The following is a 17,024-nucleotide window of genomic DNA, read 5'->3' on the forward strand; positions in this document are numbered from 1 at the left end:
TCTCTCTCGTTCACAGCTATATTCAGAACACCTGAACCGTGAATGCCTCTCATCCAGCTGGCAGCTGTGAGCCCGGGTCTGCGTGGCCCCTTGAGCCTGAGCTTTGAACAGCACAGTGACCTTAACCTTGGAGGGCCATGGATTAGTCTCTCTGAGGCAGTTGCTCACCCAGGAAGATGTGGGTGCCATGGTGGGCAAGTGGTCGGGTCAAGGAGAGGGAGTGAAGGGACAGGGCAGGGTCTGGAAAGGAGAAGCCCCTCCCTCTGCCCTGTCCCCTAGGGCAGCCCAAGCTCATGTGGACATCATCATACCTGGCACTGCTTTTGTAGCCTCCAAGTACCAAGTCCAGCCTGAGCCAGGGTCAGAGGTCGCTGAGGGAGGCCAGGGCCAGCAGGCGGGACCCACCAGGGGCTCAGAAGCCTTTCAGGAGAAAGAGGCAAGTGAGGAACAGGACTCCCTACATCCTCAAAACCCTCAGCTTGGTTCCCAGACATCATCACCTGAGACAGGTGTGATGAGCACCCCTCCACATTGCTGTGAGCCCCTCCAGCGGGTACTGCCAGGCACAGGGCATGATCCCAGCAGGGGCCAGGCCCTGGAGGGCTCTGGAAGTTGGCAAGGCAGGGGCACTGGGCACCACTATCATGCTCCTGAGCAAAGGAGGTGTGAGCGCTTGTTGTCTCGAATGAGCTTCCTGACTACCATCTGTGTCCACTCCAGCCCCAACCCCTGAACCCACCATGGGTCCCCAGGCTCTGGAGGGAAGGTGTGTCAGGGTCTTCCTAAAGCACAAACAGGCCATGGCATGCCAGAGACAGCAGCTCTGCAGTCAGACGGACCTGGGCTCAGCCAGGTTCTGCTCCTTTAGCCGCTCTGGGATGGCAGGCAAGGTATCACGTGCAGCTCAAGGTGCCTCGGTTTCCTCACCTGTATCATGGGCACAAGGTCGGGTGACCCACAGTGGAGACCAGGGCAGGTGTCCCGTCTGCACCCCACAGCTCCCAGCACCGTGGCTGCCCAGAGGCCTTCATCCACGGCTGTGCGAGCTGACCCTGCAGGGTGCTTGTCCCAGCCCCTGCTGCCCCGGGCCTCCTAGATGCAGGGCCTGAGGAGACCTGAGGCTTTGCTGTTGGTGTTAGGGAGGCCAAAAAGGTGGCTCTGTTTCCTTTCTCTTCCTTTCTCGTGGTGCACTCTGTCCACAGAGTGAGGCTATTTGCTCGAGGGAAGGAAGGGACTGGCCAGATTCGGTGATATGAAGGCACCTGGTTCCGGGAAGGTGGGAAACAGACACACTGGTGTGCTGTGGAGTCACCTTACCTGTCACACCTGCAAGCAGCAGCCTCCATCCTGCCTTGGGGAGGTCAGCTGGGTGCCCCCTTCCCAAAAGACCCTCCGTGGGGACAGACGCAGAGGCTGCAGTCCCCTCAGAGACACTCTCCCACCCCAGCCCCCAGCCTCCTCCACACCTCAGGGCTGTGCAGGACTTCACAAAGGGCCCTGAAGGCAGCCTCATTCCAGCCACTCTGCAGCCTGGCTGTGTGTGTGGGGGTGGGGGGCCCCTGGAAAGGGAGAGTGGGTTGGAGGAGACGCGGAGTCCGGACCAGAGCAGTGACAGGACTGGGCGCTGCTTGGGGGCCCAGCCAGTGACCCTCCCCCCTTTCCAACCACGGCCGTACACACTGCAGTTTCTCTTCAAGGAGGGAAGGGGCTGCTTCTTCCCTGGTCTCGGACTGGCTTTGCCCTCAGGGCTGTTACTGGTCTCCAAAAAGAGCTCCCTGACTGGACCACAAGGAGGGCAGTTGTGAAGGGTGGCAGGTGGCCGCCTTCAGAGCACAAAGGAGTACTGGGGACTAGGGGCGGGGGTACGGCTCAGGGGTCGGGCGGCGGCATCCTCTTCCCCCCGCTCCTTCACTTGGTCGTGGCTGGACTTCAGCATCACACCTGGAAAACGTCACCACCATCAGCCACTCGGGTCGCTGATATTTGCAAAGGAGGTTTGATTGGTGTCACAGGCTCTAGGACTGTGGCTCTGGCCCAGGTGGCGGACCCCAAGCAATCCTTCACCTATGTTCAGAAACTCCCTTCTGCACTCTGGGTGGAGCCACGCCCCGGGCTCCACTCTCTCCGCCTCTCCCTGGAAGCCCAGAGATGCCCACAGGCAGCTCCCAGCCACACATGCTCATGGAGTCCCTGGGGTCCTGGCTGAGGCTGGGCAGATCCCTGCCACCCAGGATGTGGGGCTTAAGCCATGGAACAACCACGTCACCAGCAGTCACCATGGCAGCCACCTCGTGCAGAGGACCACACTGCAGGGACCAGCCTGCACTGCAAAAACGTCGCATAGGAATACACACTAAGAGGGCACCAGACAAACATTTATTAAGCACCTACTATGCACCAGACCCTATGCAGGGAGCTAGGAAAGTGAAGTCAACGCAGTCCAGCCCTTGCCCAGAAGGAGCTCACAGTCTAGCGGGCCAAACCTTCAATCATAATTAACAGCCGCGAAGGTGTATTTAGCTTCACAATTGCACAATGAGCTTTTATATAAGTTCTCCCAACTGTCAACACCCACATTGTTTTAAAAGCACATTGGCATAAATGTAAACACAGTCACACGATTGAAAGGACGGACAGCGACCACCTGTGACAATTCATAGTCTGTGTTTCAGAGCCAAACTTTCAGCATTACCTATTTCTTCCTATTAGGAAGGATGCAAGTTTTGCCAATTTGCAGAAATGGTGGTAGAGATACAGGGGAGTTCTATGGCCCCCTGACATCACGTGCTGGTGCAGCCGCCCTAGACACAAGGGGTCCTGAATCCTTGCCCTCTTTCCCCCCACCACACCACAAATCTTCTGGTCTCCCCTGGAAGAGGGCCCCAGATGTCCCTGGGCTCTTTCTCCCGAGCTCGTCAGATGGGGAGAAAGGACCACTTCCCATGAGTCAACCACGCTGAGATCACTCACACCTGGCTGAGCCCACGGGTGACACCCGCTCAGACAGGCACACAGCACAGCGTGCTCAAGCCCAGACCCTTCCTTATTTAGGGACCAGCTCTCTGGTCAGTCTCAAAACCTGATGGGGTTGGTGTCACACAGGAACAACTGCCCTGTGAGCCCTGCCTCTGCCCCGCCTCTCCCCGGCTGCGCGGGATCCATCAGGGGCAGTGGGGCAGTCCAGGTGCAGAGGGTGGATGGCCCTATTTACCTCACTCACCCCTGGATTCTGAACAGGACAGTGAAGTTTGGGATATGAGAGCCCTCTGTGCCTCTCGAGAGCCCCCTTCACCAAAGAGGAAAAACACAACCCTACACAGATTTGGCTGTTGACAGTTAATTTAGGAGGATAAGGGGTTAGGAATCTGGTGAAGAGATCCAAGTGGACCCATCTCCGAGTCCGGGGGACAGGAAAACCAGCCAAAGGCTTGGTGTAATTAAGCCAAGGAAAGGGCGGGCAGACCATGAGGCTGAGTGTTCAGCGCTGAAAGGTTGGGGGCGTTCAGGACCCCACCGCCTGCCTTCCTTTCCTGGAGCAGTGGGAGGGGAGGCTTCTCTTCCCCTGCACGCTGGCCACAGCCAGGGCACTCTGTAAAGGTCATTACAAAGTGAGTAATTACAAAGGCTTACCAAGTGAGTCAGAAGGTACATGTTAAAGGTGTTTCTGACCCCATGTGGAGGGCACGGGTAAGGGGAGGGGGCGAGGTGCCCTGCTAACTGACTCAGCCTCAGTCTGCTGGCCGAACAAAGCCTGCCCTGACCCTGTTCCAGCCTCTGGGGCAGCAGCTTTCTGGCTCACACCCAGAACCATCTCTTAGCCCTCCTCAAGGTCGCTCCAGGAGGCCAGATATCCTGCTAGCAAACCCCTTCCCCCAATGATGGCCCAGACGGAACTCTCTTAATAAAAAAAAATAATTTATTGTCAACAAAGGAGATATATACAACAGGAAAAGGGGTGAAGAGGAGAGTGTGAGTGACGGAGCCCCCAGGTAGGCTGCTTCAGCTACCTGCAGGGATGGAGCAGGAAGAAGAGGTAATGGAGGCCTCCTGGTTTAGGAGCCAAAACGGGTGGGGGAGGAGAGGCGTCCCCCGAGGTAGTGGGACTCAGTTCAACACCGTCACGACCACCTCTTGCGTAAGGCACTGTGCCAAGGGAGAATGGTGGGGGGCTGAGAAGGTGGGAGGAGGTCAGGGGGACAGAGAGGTCTGGGTCAGCAAAAGGATCGGGTGGGTGTTCTCCATAGGCCCAATGCCCTACCGAGCGACAGCCCTCGGCACCCCCGTCCCCCTCAGGGCCTGGCCTCACGCCTCACCTTGGGGAGACTTTTCCAGCGTCCCCGAGTCATAGCGGATGCTACCCACCTTCCTCTCCTCCATCCTGCCTTGGCACCTAGTTTTACTCTCTCCATCAGGTGGCCGAGCTGGGCAGCTCTGAGTGATAAGCCGAAGGCGGACAATGCCTCCTCTCCCTGCCCTGAAAAGCAAGAACCTACAGGCCACTCCCTGCCTCTGGCTGCCCCCCGACGGTGCTGGATTCCGACAGAACCGCAGGCCAGTCTGGGCTGTCACCTGCTCCCACACCCTTGGTGCCCTGGGGATGCTTGGACCAGTCTTGCAGGAGGCTGACTGCCGGGGGCTCCTCCAGCCGCACGCGGATAACCTGGAGATCCAGTGTCCCGCGAAGCCCCGGAGGGGGAGCTGGGCAAGGATGGGAGCAGAGAGAGAGTCAGGGTCCTCCAGACAATCTACCTTGAGGATGTCCCCCGAGGGTCTCTGTAAACCACACCCCCATTTCCTGGCCTTCAATTCCACAGCCCAGGACCTGTGGTCTGAGGAGAAGCCCGGGGACAGTGGGAGGTTGTGCTCCTAGTTCATCCAAGGACCAGCACCAACCACAAGGGCATCACGCCTCCGCAGGCATCAGCGCAGGTCCTCTGCAACCCTCCTCCCTCATGTATTCTGGCACACGGATGCTTAGTGCTGTACTCTGCTCCCCTCAACTACCTTCAGCTGACTCTGTCTCATCTAGAACTTACTGGGCACCCTAGCCTGATGGGTTCTGCCTTGTGTGGGCAGAGGTGGTGGGGTGGGGAACACCCCAAAGCAGAAAAAGACATGACTGTGCCCACAAAGGAGCTCCCAGGTGAATATGCAGGGTGGAGGAGAGAGCACTGGACGGAGAGTCCTGGGTTAACGTCCAACTCTGCTTTGGAACCTCAACCAGGCTCTTCATCTCCCGAGTCAATACCTACCACACAGGGGTCAGATGTCCACCTTAGCAGCATGGAGAAGCTACTCACAATGGGCAAAACCAGGCCTTAAGACAGGGGAACATGAACTGCTGACAGCCACCGTTCAGGTACCAAAATGTCCGGTTCGGCATGGGCATGTGCAAAAGTTACATCAAAAAACAAAGCCAGAAAACGGTGATTGTAACTGCTGCGGTGTCTGTATTATTTGTGGTTTTCTTCTGCACTGTTTCTAGAGACCCAGTGATTTAAAATCTGGCAGAGAAAACAGGTACAATTTTGCTGTACTGTTTGCCGAGATTTAAAATGACTCAACGGCGGCCACGGGGTCGTGCGACCGAACAAACTCTGCTTTGTAGTCACATGAGCTGGTTTGTCTCCCTGACAAACTCTAAGCTCCTTGAGGGCAGGTGGAGCCTACTCACTGGCTCCTTAATTCAACAATAACTTACCGGGCAACTATACTGTGCCCAACACTAGTCCAGTTGCTGGGGGTTCCCCAGAACGTGGAGCAGGCCAAGTGGCCTTCCTGGAATTTACATTCCAGTGGTGAGAGCCAATAAACAGGATGAACAAAGCAAGAATGCAATGTAATATATACAGACAGAAGCAAAGTAAAAAAGTACACCAGGGAAGGGGACGGGGTAGCAGGGAGGGCCTCACAGAGCTGATGTGTGAGCAAAACATGCAGGAAGCAAGGAGTCAGCGGCGTGTCTAGCTGGGGAACAGCGTTCCTGACGGGAGGAAGAGCAAATGCAGATGCCCTGGTGGGCAGGAGAGGTGAAGATTCTGGTTTGAGGACCACCGGTCTCCACGAGGACTCTGACTTTTATCTGAAGTGCGACAGCGACGGTGCTGGAGGGCTCTGAGCAGAGCAGTGCCAGGATTCCACTTGTGTTTCAACAGGGGCTCTGGCACAGAGGGCAAAGATCAGAAGCTAGGAGACAAGTTCAAAGGTTGTTAAGGAAGCTTGGATGAAAGTAGCAGCAGTAGGGGTAGTGAGAGGGGGGTCAATTCTGAGCATCTTGGAGGTGGGGCTAACAGGATTTGCTGATGGACGGATGTGGGGTCTGAGAGAGACAGAAGATGACTGAGGGTTTGGTCCAAGCAAACTGAAGAACGGGGCTGCCAGCTCCCTGGGGAAGGGAAGACTGGGGGCAAATAGAGTGGCTGGAGGTGAAGGGAGGAGACTGGGGGTTCCGTTCAGAAACGCCGTCAGAAACTCCGAGTTTGGGGGATCTTTTAGGCAACCAATCAGACACGTCATATGGGTAAGAGAGAGGCTGGAACCGAAGGGAGAGGTCTGGGGTGGAGGAGAAAGGCGGGACTGTGAGCACAAGAACTGTCCTTCAAGCTGTGAGCCTGGAAGGGATCACCCAGGGCGTGAGTGCAGATCCTGACCCACAGTTGGGTCATTCATTCATCCAGCAAATACAGAAGGAGCATCTATTCTGTGCTGGGCACTGGGGATATTACAGTAAATGAAACAGGCAAACATCCTGACCCAAAGGAGCATATCTTCTAGAAATGGGAAGAAAAATAAACATAGGATCCCACTTGGGGAGCTAGGAAAGAACAAGCAAGAGAGGCAGGTGCAACCCAGGCATGCTGCTGCCTGAGAGGCCAAGGGCAGAAAGAGTCTCCAGGAAGGAGGGAAGGAGGGAGGGGTTCCTTGTTTTTGCCAGGTCAGGAAAGATAAGGACTGAGAACTGACCACCAGATCTAACTTTATGAAGTCAACGGCAATGTTGCCAAAAAAGCCATTTTGGTGTCAGGTGGTGAGCATGAGTTTGATTCAAGTGGCTTCTAGAGACAGACTGGAGACAATATAGAAGAGCTCTCCAGCTTTGCTGAAAAGGCTTGGGGATAAATGGGACAGTGGCTACGACAGGAAGAGGGGTCAAGAAGGGAGAAACAACAGCTTTGCGTAGGCTGATGGGGAAGACCCAGAGAAAAGAACAGCTCCTGGTCTGACGGAGAATTGATTCCTGGCCCTCACTGCAGGCGGGGTGCCGCATGGGAGAAACACACCTGCCCAAGGCTCAGTTTCCTCTTCTGTAAAGTGGACATAATAATCCTTTAGGGCTTCCCTGGTGGCGCAGTGGTTGAGAGTCCGCCTGCCGATGCAGGGAACATGGGTTCGTGCCCCGGTCCGGGAAGATCCCACATGCCGTGGAGCGGCTGGGCCTGTGAGCCATGGCCGCTGAGCCTGCGCATCTGGAGCCTGTGCTCCGCAACGGGAGAGACCACAACAGTGAGAGGCCCGTGTACAGCAAAAAAAAAAAAAATCCTTTATAAGGTGGCCCTGTGGATTTCAGGAAAAAATACATTAAAAGAACTCAGTACATTGGAATTAAGTGCCAATTCTTCCTGATAGCAGGGAGGGCAAAGGGGTGGGTGGTGGGGAGGGGAGTTTCAGGAGAGCGAGGCCTGAGGTGCGGTAGAGAGATCTTCTTTCAGAAGCAGTGCATGAGCAGAGCCCCAGGCCATCAGAGAGCAAGCCAAGAGAACTTCTCTGTCCCTGGGACAAGCTGCAGCACCCCAACCCCAGAACCACCTCTACTTCTCTCCTGGCCCAAACTGGTCTGCTTCCCCAGCTTCATCCCTCTCCCCTTCCTCCACACTTGTGCATGTGTGTGTAAATGTGTACACCTTCTCCAGGGGGTGGCTGGGGCCCACTTCTCTCGTTTCTCACTAAGGCTTGTCTCTGAGCAGAGACTCTGGAAATGTCACCACCAGAATGACAAGTGAAGGCAGCCGCCATCCACTCATCTGTCAAAAAATCTTCCCTGAGGGCTTTCTTGCTGCCAGGCCCTGCTCTAGGTGCTCACACACACACACACACACACACACACACACACACACAGAGGCCCTGTTCTAGGTGCTCACACACACACACACACACACACACACAGGCCCTGTTCTAGGTGCTCACACACACACACCAGGTCCTGTTCTAGGTGCTGACACACACACACACACACACGCACACACAGAGGCCCTGTTCTAGGTGCTCACACACACACACACACACAAACCAGGTCCTGTTCTAGGTGCTGACACACACACACACACACCAGCAGGACAAAGAGGCTTTTTTTCACTATCTGCACACACACACCCCCCAGCAGGAGGCTTTTTTCCACTGTCTCCGAGTGGGCCCTCAGGGCTCATCTCCTCTCCTGGCCGGGACTCCTTCCCCACCTTCAGCCTGGGAGGTCCCTGGAAGTCCAGCCAAGTCGTCCCTGACTGCTTGACACACATATCCATCAGGTCAGCTGACCTGACCACAGTGACTCCCCGCCCCCCAACTTTTATATCCTCGATTTAAAGTGGTAGGATCTTTACTCAAATAAGATCTTTGGAGAGCTTCAATGAAGAAAACAACTCAAAGTAGAGACATTCTGGTTGAAGCCTTACAGGTTTCTGAGAAATCTGAGCTTTGGGTACTTAAAACCCCAAACCAACCTGAAACCACTGGTCTGGAGCCTGTGCTCTGCACAGAACCATCGTGGGCACCACACTATTCTCTATTTGCTGACTTGTACCCTTAGGCAGACTGTGAGTTTCGTGGGGACAAAGGCTATGGCACTCCTGTCATTTCCCATAGCTGGGCTGCAGGAACACTTGCTGCTGTGTCACTTAGTACCTCCTGCAGTTTCTGGACTGTCTCCAACCTCCCTAGGTTCCTCTGCCGGGAACACCTCTCAGCCCCCTCCATCCCTCTCACATCATTCAATCAGCTTGCTGAACCCCAAATCTCAGGCTTTGCCCACTCACCCCAAATAAATCTGAGATCTCAAGGATGCCCTTCTCACCTACTGGTCACTCCACACAGGTGGGGTTTGGGCACAGGGTACTCCAGGGGTCAAAATAAAGGCCCCACTTTCAAGAATGAAACCAGAAGACTCATCAGCCAGTGGAAGAGATCAGCCATTTAGAGCAGGGGTCCACTGACAATACGAGGGGGCCTGGGAAACACTCAAGTCCAGGCAGAGCACGGTCCTGGGGAAGCAGGACGGGAAGGTGACTCAAGCTGAATCCTGAGACAGTTAAAACCTCACAGGGGTGAGGCCTGCCTCCAGACTAGAAAAAGTGGTAAAAAATAAATAGATGAAAGCACACGTGCAGAGACGTGCACACAGAGCTTTGTAAAAGGTCTGAAGGACGCAAGCCAAATTTTTGACAGTGGTCACCACTGAGTGATGTGGGCTGAAGTGACAGGTTTGCCTTTTTCTTTAGGCAAAAAGTACACCTCCTTTCTGAGAGCCCTGCTCTGGGGCGCCTCCAGCACCCCATGTGCCATCTTTCTCAGGGCTCCAACTCCAAACGCCCATTTCAGGCAGGCGGGACGAGGCACTCTGTGTGTCACACATTCACTCCTTCAAGAACCACTTTCTGGGGCTTCCCTGGTGGCACAGTGGTTAAGAGTCTGCCTGACAATGCAGGGGACGTGGGTTCGAGCCCTGGTCCGGGAAGATTCCACACGCCACGGAGCAACTAGGCCTGTGCATCACAATTACTGAGCCTGCGCTCTAGAGCCCGCGAGCCACAACTACTGAGCCCGTGAGCCACAACTACTGAAGCCTGCGCGCCTAGAGCCCATGCTCTGCAACAAGAGAAGCCACCGCAATGAGAAGCCTGCGCACCGCAATGAAGAGTAGCCCCCGCTCGCCACAACTAGAGAAAGCCCGTGCGCAGCAACGACGATCCAACACAGCCAAAAAAAAAAAAACAAAAAAAAACAAACCATTTTTTGCGTCTAAGATGCTGCAAGCAGGGCCTGGCCTGGCAAGATAAAGAGAGAGAGGAACCAGGCTCAGCCCTGCCCTGCTGGAACACAGGACAGTCTCATCTCATTTCTGCTACTGCTAGGTTACGTGACTGTGGTAGCAGTGTACTGGTCCTTCAAAGATGTTCAAGTCCTAATCCCCAGGACCTGTGAATACGGTATCTTACACGGCAACGGAGAATTAAGACTACAGATGGAACTGACATTGTTAATCAGCCAACTTTAAAATAAAATAGAGATCTGGATGATCTGGGTGGGCTCAGTGTAATCACAAGGGTCTTTAAAGGGGAAGGAGAAGGCAGAAGAGTCAGACCCAAAAATGGCATCCTGAGAAAGACTGCACTGGCCATGGCCTGCTTTGAAGATGGAAGGAGGGCACAAGCCAAGGAATACAGGCGGCTGCTAGAAGCTGGAAGAGGCAAGACTTCCTCCTTTAGGAGCCAGAAAGAAACTCAGCCCTGCTGACACCCTGATTGTAGCCCAGTGAGACCTGTTCCAGTCCTCTGACCTCCGGGACTAAAAAGTAGTATATCTGTGTTGTTGTAAGCCACGAAGTTTGTGGTAGTTTGTTTCGGCAGTCTCAGGAAATGAATACAAGGACCGTAGAGGAGGAACCATCTCTCTGAGACTCAGTCGGTCCATCTGGAAAAGATACTTTTATAAGGGCCAGATGAGCTGCATATCAAAGTTTCTTAAAATCAGAGAACATGATAAAAACACAAGCGCTTACTGCTATTATTAGACGTAAACTGAGCTGAGGTGTCTGCTGAGTGTTCGCCCCTTCTATTCTGCTATCGGTCCCATTTAGGCCCCTGGTCCACCAGGGCCAAGGTGGGCACCTCAGGCTCCAGCTGGAATCAATCAACCTTAACTGTGGTGATGGGTGTCGGGCTTTGGGGAGCACTGGCCTAACCCAACCTAACAACCAGCCAGGACACTGCCAAGGAGCTCGCAAAAAACTCAGCTCTCTGGCTGGCCGCTGTATTTAAATCCACCTGCCCTCGGCCCCTCTCCCAGGGGACTGGAGCACCAGCCACCTCTACCCTGGGCTCTGCTGCCAAGCAGCCTCATGGAGGCCAGACCCCAGGGATGCGGCCTTCCTGACCCCGCACTTGTCATCCCCTCTCAGGAGCTCACCTGGGGAGGGGCTTTCTGGCTGCAGAAGACCTCCTTCTGCCACTCTCCCCTCTTTGGGCGAGTCCTTGCTGTCTGAGGCCCTGAGCTGGGTGTGGGAGAAGAGCTGGAGGACAAAGCCAGCGGGGAAGCTGCCGTCGGTGAAGTGCCGGACCTCGGCGGGAGCCGCAAAAGTCTCGGTGGGTGAGTCGGGTGAGGGGGCACCTGGAACAGAGGACAGGATGGAACTGTGAGGTCAGACTCCCAAGGGCTGAGCCCATGGCCTCAGCTGAGGTGCAGGTGCCCTCTGCTACACATCCCCCCACCCCGCCAGGGTCCTAGCTTTCCTCCTGGAACCCACACCTTCCTCGCCTTCACCTGGGTCCGGGTCTGGGTCCAGGTCCAGGGTTTTGGTCATGGGTCTGCCTCTTTTCTTTCTGACCGGCTCCTCCCCAGGGGGCTCCTTCCATCTCTGACCACGTGGCTTCTTGCTTACCGGCTCTGGGACAGGGGCCGCTGCAAAAGATAAGACCTTTTTAAGAGGCCTGATTGCCGTAACCACAGGGCTGCTGAAGGTACCTGCCCAGCAGCCTCTCTCCACTCAAATGGCAGGGCCCATGCTTCCCCTCCCCGCAACTCAGCCTCTGAGGCTTTGGGATGACTGACCAGGAAGCTCCAGAGGGCGGAGTCCCCTGGGCCGGCTCCTTCTAGGGAGGGAGGGTTTGTCCTCGGAGTCGAGGAGAACGACAATCTCTGCTGGCATTTCGGCAGGGTACGGGTTGGAGTCTGGGTCCACTTCGACCTCCTGGCCCGAGTCTGAAGGGGGCAGATGCCAGTGAGCAACAAGAATCCTGACTTTTCCTTCCCCCTCCACCCCTCCCCCAGCCCAGCTACCTGAATGGGGTGGGGACAGCTGCTCTGCCCTGAAGTCTTGCAAAAGGGCCACCCCCTCACTCCAGGCCTCCAGGATATTGCTCTTCTCGGAAGGACTCAGGTCCAGGGTGTGAGGGTGCTGCTCCAGGATGTGGGCGCGTGCCGTGTCCGCCGAGGGGGCCTGGATCTCGGCCCCACACACCATGCACAGCGCCCGCCCGCTGCCTCCTGGGCTGTTCCCCACCAGGAACTCCTGCTCCCAAGACACCTGCTGCCTGGGCTCCTCACAGCCATCACCGCCTGCCTCTAGCAGGCTGGGCCTCGGCGGTGGGGTCTTCTCCTGCTGGGCCACTACGGAGGGAGAGGAGGAGGTGGGGACTGTCAGTAAAGGTGCCCACAACCAACAATACAGAGAACAGGATTCCCCAAACCTGGTGGCATATGTAGGGAAGGAACTTTCCCACCTAGAGTCTCTTTCTCCCTTCCCCTGGAGCCCACGAGGCACTCGCCACGATAAACACAGCCTACATGCCTCGGCATCCTGCTACCTCAATCTAGTCTCGGACCACAGGCCCAACAGGTACTTCCAACAGACTGCGTTCCTGCCTGTCTTCGGCCTCGGCAGCCTATCAGTCTGGCAAAGTCCTCTACTTCCTTCATGGCCCTGCTCAAAACCTCAGCCCTGTGAAGCCTTCCTGACCTCCCACCCCTGGCAGGTGATTATATCCACGTGCGACTACCAGGCCACGGCGAAGCACTTCCTTGAGAACAAGAATGGTAAATTTTGTCATCTTTCTGTCCCCGCAGGGCCTGGCACATAGGAGAGGAGACGCTCAATGAGCCTTCTCGGGTCAGTGAATGGCATCCATGCCTGTTCCTCCACTTGTTGAGGCCTCTTCAAGAGGCCTCCCATCCTGTCGGAAATAGCCTCCCCTCCCAAAGCCTTTGCAGCAGTGACCTCGCTCGTCCCTACTGGTCGACACAGCATCTGTTCCCTGTGCGTGTGGACCATAAGCTCCGACAGGATGGGAACCCTTCTCAGCTCAGCAAAGGATGCAGGCTCAGACCCACGTTAGCCTGGCAGCTCAGGGCTTCTGATCCCTTGTCGCTGCACCTCCCTCCCACCTGAGAAGATGGAGAGAAAGACAAATATGGGAGACCCTAACACCTGGGGGCTACCTGGAAGAGGTGGCATTTGAAATGGGTCTGAGAACTGGCTTGGTCTCAGAAGGTCTAGCTCCAAGGCTGGGTTGTACCCCTCTCCCATGTGACCATGGGCAGGAATCCCTTGGTTGCAGTTGGGCTTTCTTTCCCACCACTCCTCCGAAACAGCTCTTGTCAAGGTCACCAGTGCTAAACCCAGCAGTCAGCTCTTCAACTTTGTCCTTTGACAGATGGCTTCTTCCACCTTGATTTTTGTCCCTTGGACTCCAGGGCACCACCTTCTATTGGTTCTTCTCTTACTTCACTGGGGCTCTTTTTTGGGCACCCGTGCCAGTCCCTTCTCTGGAACAGAGTCGTCTTCTCACCCAAGGCTTGTCTGCCGTCCCTTAGAAAGCTGCCATCTGCCCCACCTGAGCTCCCTGTTCCCCTCACTGCTTCATTTCCTACTCGTTCCCTTTGTCTCCTGATTACACTGTAGGTCCAAGACAGCATGGATTTTTGATCCTTCACAACTGTATCTCCAGCACTCGGCACAGTGCCTGGCATGTAGTGGCATTCAGCAGTGTCTGATGAGGAATGACTCAGTCTCCAAACTGGAATCACTGGAGCATTCCACAACCGTCCTGGGACCCCATCTTTATCTACCTCCTTCCTCTGATGGTCTCAGCCCAGTGCCTGCCTGCTGACAACTCCCATGTCTATACCTCTAACCAGACTCTCCCAGGAAATTTAGATTTACATGCCTTACTTACCATCTGACATCTGTGCTTGAATGTGTCATAAACTTCTCAAACTTGCCATGTTCAAACCTTAACTCCCCATCTCCCGCAGGCCTGCACTCCAGTCTTCCCATCTCGGCAAATGGGAAGTCCATCCTTCCAGTCGCTCAAGCCAAAAACCTTGAATTCGTCTGTTTTTCTTTCCCACCCCAAATCTTTCAAGAAGCTTCTGCTTCAGGACCTTTGTACTTGCTATTCTCTCTGCCGAAAATTCTTAACCTCCAATTATCTACAGGGTTCTCTCCCTCGCTTCCTTTGGTCTGTGTTCAAAATTCACCTTATTAGAGAAGGCTTTCCCGACCACTTGATATTCCAAATGAAACACCCTCACTCTTTTCTCCTTACTTTGATTTCCTGTTCTCTGAACCACCTGACATGCTATACATTTATTTACCTTCATTTATCTCTGGTCATTAGTATCTACATATATGTTTCAGAAGAGCAGAGTTTCGACTTTCTTTATAGCGATTAGCATGCCCAGCCTAAAACAGTGCCTGACATATAAGAGGTGCCCCCAAACACTTGTTGAATGAATTCACTTCTCTGGGGAAGGAGGATGCTCTCGCAGGGTTGTTGAGAGGGTTAACTGAGACAGCCTGGCACTGAGCACTCGAGAAATGTAAGCAGAAGTACAGAAAGAACCTCTCTTTTGGATTGAAAGCTCTGAGAAAGGTAGTGGCCTTTATTTCCCTCATTTTATAGCACTCTTGATTCCAAAAAGGAGAGGCAGTGCAGGGAGACATCACCATGTCCTGCTGAGGCTAAATGAACGGCCTTGCTCTTAACCTTTTGGGTACTGTCCCCCTGAGGGACGGGGTATCTAGGAATGAAAAGATTTTGCATTTTCATGAATAGTGTGTCTTCCACTAAGGTGGCTCTTTGTTTTCTAACGGTTTGCAAGATCCTGAGGACTGTTGAAATCGGTGAGGGAGGAGGGGAAAGCGAGTGCTCCCAGACTGCTCCTCAAACCCCTTCCCGAGGCCAATCCCCTTCTAGAGTGGCTGAGGGCGCCCGTAGCAAGCACTCCTTTTCCAAAACTAGGTGTCCTATGCAACCCCTTTCACCCTTGCAGCGCTAGAATCTGACACCTGTGGCTTATGCAAGTGCAAGGCCCGGGGATGGTGAGGGGGGCGTAGGAAAGCTTTCTGCACGGAGCGCCCTTAAAATCCACCTTTTGGCGGGCTGCAGCGGCGCCTGCCTCCACCCACCGAATAGCTCCGGACACCAAGGTGCGGGGCCGCTAGCTCCGGCGTGAAGGCCCTGCCGCCCCTCGGCCCTCGGCCCTCGGCCGAGAACACGGCCTGGCCCCTGGGCCTGCCTCTGCCTCTGCCTCCGCGGTGGGGGGGGGGGGGGAGGGAGAGGGGGGAGGGGAGGGACCCGCCAGCGTCACCTCGAAGCCGTCGTGCTGGGCCCGGGCGAGGGGGCGCTCGGGCACCGGAAGATCCGGAGCTCGCGGGGCGTGGATCGAAGGCTCCAGACCCTGGGCGGGGGAGGGGGAATTCGGGGAGGCCTGAGATTCCAAACCCCGCTGGGGGTGGAACAAGAGGGCGCCAGTACCTCAGACAAGGGGGAAGGGGGCGCCCGGGCACCAGACCGGAGTGGAGTGGGGGCGCTTGAGCCCCAGACTGGAGGTGCGGGAGGGGGTACCCAGACCCCCGACTGGTGTGGGGGGAAGCCCGAGCCCCGGACCGTGACGCGCAAGTGGGATTCCCCTCCCATTCTCACCTCTAAGCATCGGCTCGGGCCGCGGGATTACGGCCACCACCATGGCCTCCTCGTCGTCCTCCCCTTCCTCGCATTTGAGGGTCACCTCGAAGCAGTCGAGCGCGGCGCCCTCGGCCTTCAGGGCCATGGCGCGGCCGGGGGGGCTCTCAGTGACCGGACGCCGGAGGACTGGCGCGCAGGCCTGAGCGCAAGCCGGCGGCCGCCTCCCGCCCCGTGCAGGCCCCTCCCCGCCGCCCGCCGCTCGCCGGCCCGGCCTGCGACGGGCGCGTCTGGGCCTCCCCGATACCTAGGGCGTCGGGACCCCGGGGGGGAGGGCTCAATCCTGGGCTCTAGACCCCCGCCGCTCCCTTTTATGGAGGCTCATTGTCGGCGCCCTCCCGGCCGGCCCGCTGCGGGCCCGCCCCCAACTCCGAGCGGCCAATCGCGCGTGGCCCCGCCCCGGGCACGCGGCTCCGTTAGAAACCCCGCGACCCGCAGGGGGCGGGCAGGGCAGCTTGCTTCCGGCTGTTCCCCGGCGCGGAGGTGGGGGTCTTGGGCCCGCGGGAGAGGACCCTGAGCTCCCCCGAGCCGGGAGCGTCCTGAGCCGGCCGGCCGAGCCTGGCGGGTCGCCCTTCATTGAGACGCCAGTCGGGCACGTTGGCTGGCACGAAGAGCGCTACCAAGTGCCGCAGGATTTTGAGCGGGGTCTCTCTTGCCTTTCCCTGAACAAGTCTTCCTCCGCCAGAGGATGTCCGGGGCGCGAAAAGAACCGGTGGGGGAGCGGAAAGCGCCTTGGCGTGGGAAGAGTAGAGAATGAATTCCTTCCGATTCGCTAGCTCTGTGATCTTGGGTACGTTATCTGTTTTCTTAGACAATTTCATCCTTTATTTCAAAAAACATTGTGGAGCCTTCTGGACAAGGGAATGGAAAGATGAAGAGCCAAGTGGAGTGTCGTGGGCGCGCGTAAACCACCCCGAGGGTTGTGATTTACATTTTTTTTTTTTGATAGATAATATAATTTAATTAAAAAACATAAACGTCAAATATATAGATACATATTGAACATATAGAACATAGATATATAAATAATAGATAAAACTGTAGCTAAAACTAATACTCAATCTGCCCAATGAAACAACCGAGCTTTTATTAAATGAAGAGGCCTCAGGAGACTAGAAGTGATGTCGCTCCCGATCTTGGTTCAGATGACGCTCCTGGGCTCCAGGTCCAGGCCTTTACAGGAGTGAGACCAGAACCTTTTCACCCCCAGCCCTCCACGTTCATGCTTCCTCTTCCTGGGCTTCCTCTTCAGCAGAAAGGAATTCCTCAAAAAGTTCTCTCCAGAAGGGG

General features: G+C 55.8%; 1 protein-coding gene across 7 annotated transcripts; it reads right to left on the reverse strand.

The window, feature by feature from the left end:
- Window positions 1–397: 397 nt before the first annotated feature.
- Window positions 398–16,072, reverse strand: SPINDOC (spindlin interactor and repressor of chromatin binding). 7 transcript variants are annotated; one of them, XM_082629594.1, is made up of 7 exons: window positions 15,696–16,072; window positions 15,361–15,450; window positions 12,049–12,378; window positions 11,821–11,970; window positions 11,518–11,670; window positions 11,179–11,379; window positions 398–420 (listed from the first exon to the last, which is right to left on the reverse strand). In XM_082629594.1, exons 1-7 carry the CDS (start codon window positions 15,820–15,822, stop codon window positions 413–415), a joined length of 1,059 nt encoding a protein of 352 aa, XP_082485720.1. In that variant the 5' UTR covers window positions 15,823–16,072; the 3' UTR covers window positions 398–412. The 7 variants fall into 7 exon arrangements, with proteins under 7 accessions (XP_082485720.1, XP_082485715.1, XP_082485718.1 ...); XM_082629589.1 differs by lacking the exon at window positions 398–420 and adding an exon at window positions 3,899–4,698 and having other exon boundaries at window positions 11,533–11,670; XM_082629592.1 differs by lacking the exon at window positions 398–420 and adding an exon at window positions 3,899–4,660.
- Between the last annotated feature and the right edge of the window lie 952 nt (window positions 16,073–17,024).

This window comes from Mesoplodon mirus (assembly GCF_964341445.2).
Source record: "Mesoplodon mirus genome assembly, chromosome: 7".
Taxonomy (NCBI): domain Eukaryota; kingdom Metazoa; phylum Chordata; class Mammalia; order Artiodactyla; family Ziphiidae; genus Mesoplodon; species Mesoplodon mirus.